The following is a 7,343-nucleotide window of genomic DNA, read 5'->3' as shown; positions in this document are numbered from 1 at the left end:
CTTGACATAACGTCAACATAGGCCGACCTGGGAGTGAGGATGTGTTGTCCAGACACTAATTACGGGGTGAGAAAGCCATGTGCATCACCCTGGATCAAGCTTCTCTCCTTGCTAGTGCTGCTTCACAGCATCTGAGGTGCTGGAGAGAGCTCTCTGTCTGGGTCACAGCCTGCTGGTCCTCCTCGTCCCTTTTACCCAGCATTCACACACTCATTCATGGGTAAGAAAGCCATGTGCATCACCCTGGATCTCTGCCTGTGAGTGTGGGACCCTGCTTACAGCAGTGAACCTGCTGCCAGCATGACAAACATATTAATCAGGCATTTTAACACTATTCACTATCATGGGGCTATATAAATCAAATTGCGGGTAATTAGGAGCACAATTGTACCTTTTACTATTTAAATGTATTTGTATTATATATTTTTTGGCTATTAAAGTGACATTTCTGGGTGACTTTGTCAGTTTATGGAGCTTAGCCCACAATTCCCGAAGGTTCCAGGCCGAATTTGGGAGCTCATCGGCGGCCTGTCATGCGCCCCCACCCGTGGAAATAAAAAAAAAGTAAAGAAAACGGTCAATTACATGTTAAAATAATCAAAAATGAAGTTCCTGTCCATTTCATGTACATTTGGTCGTGTCCATTTCATGTACATTTCCTCGTGTCCATTTCATGTACATTTCCTCGTGTCCATTTCATGTACATTTCCTCGTGTCCATTTCATGTACATTTGATGGGGAGTCACATGTGGATGAAATTGACAAAATTCCCGGAGGTTCCGGGCCGAATTTGGGAGCTCATATGCGGCCTGCCATGCACCCCCACCCGTGGAAAGCAAAAAAAAGTAAATAAAACGTGGGGGTTCTTCCCCTGAGCTGTTTTTTTTTTTTATGGCAGATTCAATGGCAACTGAGCCAGGAATGGACAAGACCACGGCAACGCGGATCATGGACAACGAGAAAGAGGGGGGCAAAACGGACGGAAAGGAGGATACCGACGAAGAACAAGGACAAAACAAGAAAACGGGAGAGGAGGAAACAAGAAAGGAGAAGGGGAGTGAGAGGTACAGTGTAGAACTAACTGTGGAGGTAACTGTGGATGGAGGAGCCGCAGTAACAATGATGGACTTACTAAAAGGAATACAAAAAAAGTGTGGGGTTGTGGACGGGTGCAGAGTGAGAGGGGAGCGGCTATATGAAGTCACCATGCGGACCTGTCTAGGGAAAATGAAAATAATGGAGGGGCTGAGGGTGAAGGGGTCATGGTGCACGCACAGGACCTCTTGAACAAAGATCTGACTGTCTCGTTCCTAAATCTGCCGGTATATGTACCTGATAGGATGATACTTAAGAGACTGGAAGAGTGGGGGGTCGAGCCCATCTCGGCAATCAAAAAAAGAGTGTGGCCGGGCAAGGAAATCACAGACCGCACCAGATTCCTGAGAGTAAGGTTCAATGACAAGGTCAGCTCCCTCCCCTATTCCACAAAGTTAGACACAGTGAGGGGGGCGGAGTACTTCAGAGTATTGCACAATCGCCAGGTTCCTGTCTGCCGGCTGTGCATCCAGCCCGGTCACTTCTTTAGGGAGTGCCCGGAGTTTAAGTGCCACAAGTGTGGCCAGACAGGTAATTATGCCAGGGAGTGCAGGTTCAGGGCGGAGAGAGAGGAGAAAGAGGAGGAAGAGAAGGAGGACAAGGAGGAAGATGAGGAGCAAGATGAGGAGGAGGAAGACGAGGAGGAGGACGAGGAGGAGGACGAGGAAGGGGCGGAAGGAGCGAAGAAAATACCCTTTGAGGAGGTCAGCGATGAGGATGAAGGCCTGAGTGGGGGAGGAGCGGCGGGAGGTGAGGATGGAGCTAAGAAAAGTGCAAGGCCAAGCTGTGGTTCCGGCTTCAATTCCGGCTCCAAAACTGGCCCACACAGCCGTGATCCAGGCTTCAGCTCCGGACCTTACAGCCATGTTTCCGGCACCAGAACTGGATCTTACAGCCATGTTTCCGGCTCCAGAACCGGCCCATGCAGCCATGATTCCGGCTCAAGTACAGGGCCCAGCAGCCATGGTTCCGGCCCCAGTTCCAGCCATGGTTCGGGCTCAAGTACCGGCTCCAGCAGTCATGGTCCCAACTCCGGCTCCTCGTTACCTGTTGACTCATCGGCCGACGCCAGATCCCCGAGTCCTGTCGGCATACCGGCCGACTCCAGCACCTCGCCTCCCGTTGGCTCACCAGCCGACGCCAGCTCCCGGTGTTCTGTCGGCGTACCGGCCGACCCCAGCACCTCATCTCCTGTTGGCTCCCCAGCCAACACCAGCACCCCGAGTCTTGTCGGCGTACCGGCCGACTCCAGCACCTCGTCTCTTGTTGGCTCTCCAGCCGACGCCAGCTCCCCGTGTCCTGTCGGTGTACCGACCGACACAAGTTCCCTCTCAAGTCCCCTCTCAAGTTACTACCCGAGTCCCCTCTCAAGTTCCTACCCGAGTCCCCTCTCAAGTTCCTACCCGAGTCCCCTCTCAAGTTCCTACCCGAGTTCCCTCTCAAGTTTCCTCTCAAGTCCCCTCTCGTGTTCCCTCTCAATTTTCCTCTCGAGTCTCCTCTCGAGTTCCCTCTCAAGTCCCCTCTCAAGTCTCCTCTCCAGTTCCTTCTCAAGTCCCCTCTCGAGTCTCCTCTCCAGTTCCCTCTCAAGCCCTCTCTCGAGTCCCCTATCGAGTTCCCTATCTAGTCACCTTTCAAGTCCCCTCTCGAGGCCCCTCTCAAGTTCCCTCTCGAGTCTCCTCTCGAGTCTCCTCTCGAGTTCCCTCTCTAGTCTCCTCTCGAGTTCCCTCTCGAGTTCCCTCTCAAGTCTCCTCTCCAGTTCCTTCTCAAGTCCCCTCTCGAGTCTCCTCTCGAGTTCCCTCTCGAGTCACCTCTCGAGTTCCCTCTCAAGTCCCCTCTCGAGTCTCGAGCCGGGGGTCCTGCCAACCCTATGTCCTGTCCCGTTGGGGGTCCCGCCGACTACTCTCCTGCCGGGGGTCATGCCAACCCTATCGGGCCGGCCACACTACAAGCGTAAAATTCGCTTCCAACGCCCCAAGATTTACGCTTGGGGCGTTTCTTCGAGCCCCGCGACCAACAACCAATCAGAATCTCCATGTGAATCTCCCGCCCCGGACATACAAAGTGAAAAACCCCGGTTCTTCTCCACTATTGCTAAAATGGATGCCGGTGTTGTAGCAAGGGTAAGCAGGGTAACTTGTGTGTGTGCAAGGTTGCATTTAGTGTATACATTGTCTCGCATGAGGCCGTGTAGTGTGCGTCGCTTCTGGGTACACCCGATACTCCGAAAGCGTCTACAAAGGGGGGAATACCACCTTCTCGTCCAGGAGCTCCGTCTCGATGACCGCCTTTTTCAGAGGTACTTCAGGATGAGCAAGGAGGTATTCGACGAGTTGCTCGGAAAGGTGGGCCCACTGATTACAAAGGTGGACACCCATCTGCGTATGTCAATCGGCCCCGCCGAGCGACTCGCCATCTGCCTACGGTACGTTTTGTGTATTTCTACTTCTTTAATCTGACTCTGTATAGAAGGAGAGAGAATGCACGAATGATGACTGAAGTCTGTGATTTAGTTCAGATGGGTAACATTAATTAAGATATCTAGGTAAACACAGTATTGCTCCCCTGTGTACATGGCGTGTGTGTCTGTGTCTGTGATCAATGTGTGTGTGGGGATCTGTGTGTCTGTCTGTGTTCAATGTGTGTGTCTGTGTTCAATGTGTGTGTCTGTTCAATGTGTGTGTGTCTGTGTTCAATGTGTGTGTCTGTGTTCAATGTGTGTGTGTCTGTGTTCAATGTGTGTGTCTGTTCAATGTGTGTGTGTCTGTGTTCAATGTGTGTGTCTGTTCAATGTGTGTGTGTCTGTGTTCAATGTGTGTTCAATCTGTGTCTGTGTTCAATGTGTGTGTCTGTGTTCAATGTGTGGAGGGGGGGATCTGTGTGTGTGTGGGGTCTGAATAAATATATTTTGTAATCATGTATATATCTTTTTTTCTCAGGCACCTGGCAACTGGTGACTCGTACGCGACGATAGCCTTCAGCTATCGGGTCGGGCGTTCTACAGTGGCAGTCATTGTCAAGGAGGTTGCGGGGGCCATCTGGACCGCCCTGGTCGAGGAGTGCATGCCGGTACCACAGGTGGAGGATTGGAGAGCCATCGCTGCTGGGTTCCAGGAGCGCTGGGAGTTTCCCAACTGTGTTGGTGCCATAGATGGGAAGCACGTCGTTATCCAGGCTCCAGCAAATGCAGGTTCCCTCTACTTTAATTATAAGTCCACCCACTCCTTGGTACTGCTGGCTGTGGTGGATGCTGAGTACCTGTTCAGGGTAGTGGATGTTGGAGGCTTTGGGAGGAGCAGCGACAGTGGGAGCCTGCGGAATTCTGCATTTGGAGAGAGCCTCCGAGACGGCAGTCTGCAGCTACCACCTGACACCGTCATCGCAGGATCAGAGCGGCGGGGCCCTCTCCCCCATGTCTTCGTTGGAGATGAGGCATTTCCGCTGCTGGACAACCTTCTGCGTCCATTCCCTGGACGTCACCTCACCCGTGAAAGGAGGTTATTTAACTACCGCCTCAGCCGTGCCAGGCTGGTGATTGAATGTGCGTTTGGCATCCTCTCAACCCAGTGGAGAATGCTCAGGCGTGTCATCACCACCAGCCCCGAGGTGACGGAGTTGTGTGTGAAGGCTGCCTGTGTGTTGCATAACTTCCTCCGCAGGAAGACCATTGATATGCCATCACGCACACCTATCGCAAGGTCCACGGATGAAGTTACTCCAACCCTGTGTGATGCACCGAGGATGGGCTCCAACAATGCCACACGGCGATCCATCCAACAGCGGGAGACCTTCTGCTCCTACTTCAACGAGGAGGGGGCAGTGCGATGGCAGGCAAATGTGGTGTAGGCCCATATTTGTCTCCAAACCAAAAAGCTCTTTTAAGAGCTACCCATTTTCTTTAAAAAGCAAATATTCCAAATGAGCCATTTTAAAATCAACCATTCCTAATAAACATGTTTCTTGAATTGATATCATGATATAACTAACAACCTTTTTCCTTCAGCCCTGTTTTTAGTGATAAACCACTCATAATTTTCATCAGGGTTTCAACTGAATAATTACAGAAGACAGCATATTATATATCGACATACAAGAAGCTCCTGGTATGTTGTAACTGACAAACCACATGAACAAGTCAAGACACAGTATAGCCATAACATACTTTTAAATAACTTTTATTTATGTGATGATGAGTGATGAGTGTAAAAAGATGTAATGTGGATCAGTATCAGTATCAGTATCTAATTAATTAATTAATTATTAATGTCCATTTCTGTGGCCTCCAGGACCGCCTCTTGTAGCTTCATTTTCAGTCTCATGCTGCTCGTCCTGCTCAGCTTTTGCATTGCAGGCCAGAGACTCCTTAAAAAAAGGAGGTCCTCGTCTTCCACCTCCACCACTGGTGGTGGGGGTGGTGGTGGTGGTGGCATGGCCAGCATCGGGCCTATGGCCGACAGCAGGTTCTCCTCAAAAGGGGACATCTCCCTTCCCCTGCTCTTCTTCCCCCGGAATGCTGGCACACTGGCCGGCACACCGTCTGGCACACCGTCTGGCACACTGGCCGGCTGACTGGCCGGCTGACTGCTACCTGGCTCTGGCTGGCTTTCCAGACTGTCATCCAGGCTGTCACCCATAGAGTCTTCCTCTTCTTCTGCTCCGGTGGGTGGAGGCAGGGGTTGCCGGGGGAAATTGCTGGACGTCTCACGGTCCAGCATGAAGGGCTTTAAAAAGCTCATTACTGCCGCGAGACGCCAGGGCTTAGATCCCCCGGAAGCCCCTGCCCCGCTACTTTTCCCTTCCTTCTCCAGGATCCTCTCCCTGCGGTATCGGTCCCTGAGGGACTTCCAACGCTTTTTGCACACTTCGTCTAATAAAATGAAAATGAAAATGAAAGAATACAGTTAATTTCTTGAATTTCAGAAAATGATTGCTCCATTAATGAAAACCAAATCCCTTTCAATTGCATACAAGGTTTTACATGTCACACTTTATCAGAATCAAAAACAGGTTTATTGCCAGGTAGCTTTGCACATACTAGGAATTTGACTTGATGTCATGGTGCATATATACAAAACAAGAAATCTAATATAAAACACAACATGTATTGTACAGTTAAATTGCAAAAAGATAAAAATTAAATAAAGCAGTAATTTACATGGAAATAGAATGCTAGGAATGAATTTTTGCATATATATATATATAACTAAGAACTGTGAAAGGAGTATGACATTGTGTGCATTAATGTAATGCAATATAGTCTATGATGTGGCAGCGGATGATTAACATGTATGTGATTAATGTCTATGGCGCTATTTTATGCTAAATATACCGGCTATGTTTCATTAGCTATGTTAACATGAAGTAAACTGGATATAAAATCCCCAAACAGGCGAAAACCTACCAGTTTCCCCCACTGTCTCTGCCACCTCCTTCCATGCCTGGTTCCTCTGGTTTCTATCCCGGTAGGTGAACAGGGTCACATCAAATAATACAGGGTGATTCGCTACCGCTACGATTATAACCTCGTCCATTTTATTTCAAATATAGACATGAACGGCGGGATATCTCAGGATATCTCTCCCAGCGTATGCGCGGTTTTTGATTGGCTACGGCTTGAGCTGTCAGATTTTCTGAAACGGGATTTGATTGGCTTACGCTCACTTGTCAGGAACCGAGAGAGCGTTTCGTGCGTAAAAAGTTCAACATTGTTCAACTTTTTACGCGCGAGACGCTCTCAAAGTTACGCTTGCCTTCCCGTGATGCAGTTCGGCGAAAACGTGAGCGGACGTGACGTCACCCCATTCAAAGTGAATGGGCAGACGCGCTAGAGGCGTAATTTTACGCCTGAAACGCTTGTAGTGTGGAGGGCCCGTCAGTCCTGTCCCGTTGGGGGTCCCACCGACTACTCTCCTGCCGGGGATCCTGCCAGCTCTATGTCCAGTCCAGTTGGAGGCCCCGCCATCACCTGTCCTGCCGGGGGTACTGCCAACCCCTTGTACAATTCCGTTGGAGGCCCCACCATCATCTGTCTCACCGGGGGTGCTGCCAACTCCTGGTCCTCTTCCGTGGGGGATCCTGCCGAAGCCTGTCCCACCGGCTCCGGTTCCTGTTCGGCCGACACCGGGTCCTGCCCGGCCTCCGGAGCTGTTTGTCCTTCGCCCCACTCTGAACTCTGCCTTGCCCCCGGGCTGTCCGCCCGAGTCCCCCTTTTTGAACTCTGCCTTGCCCCCGGGCCGTCCGCCCGAGTCCCC

At 50.8% G+C, this 7,343-nt stretch overlaps 1 protein-coding gene across 1 annotated transcript; it reads right to left on the bottom strand.

Annotated features, from left to right (window-relative positions):
• Positions 1–5,293: 5,293 nt before the first annotated feature.
• LOC117562123 (transcription factor Adf-1-like) lies at positions 5,294–6,940 on the bottom strand. The gene is made up of 2 exons (XM_034239908.1): positions 6,494–6,940; positions 5,294–5,959 (listed from the first exon to the last, which is right to left on the bottom strand). Exons 1-2 carry the CDS (start codon positions 6,621–6,623, stop codon positions 5,346–5,348), a joined length of 744 nt encoding a protein of 247 aa, XP_034095799.1. The 5' UTR covers positions 6,624–6,940; the 3' UTR covers positions 5,294–5,345.
• Positions 6,941–7,343: the final 403 nt, after the last annotated feature.

The sequence above is a fragment of the Gymnodraco acuticeps genome, unplaced genomic scaffold, assembly GCF_902827175.1.
Source record: "Gymnodraco acuticeps unplaced genomic scaffold, fGymAcu1.1, whole genome shotgun sequence".
NCBI lineage: Eukaryota > Metazoa > Chordata > Actinopteri > Perciformes > Bathydraconidae > Gymnodraco > Gymnodraco acuticeps.
The sequence above is the reverse complement of the archived record's forward strand: the minus strand, read 5'-3'. Positions and strand labels throughout refer to the sequence as shown.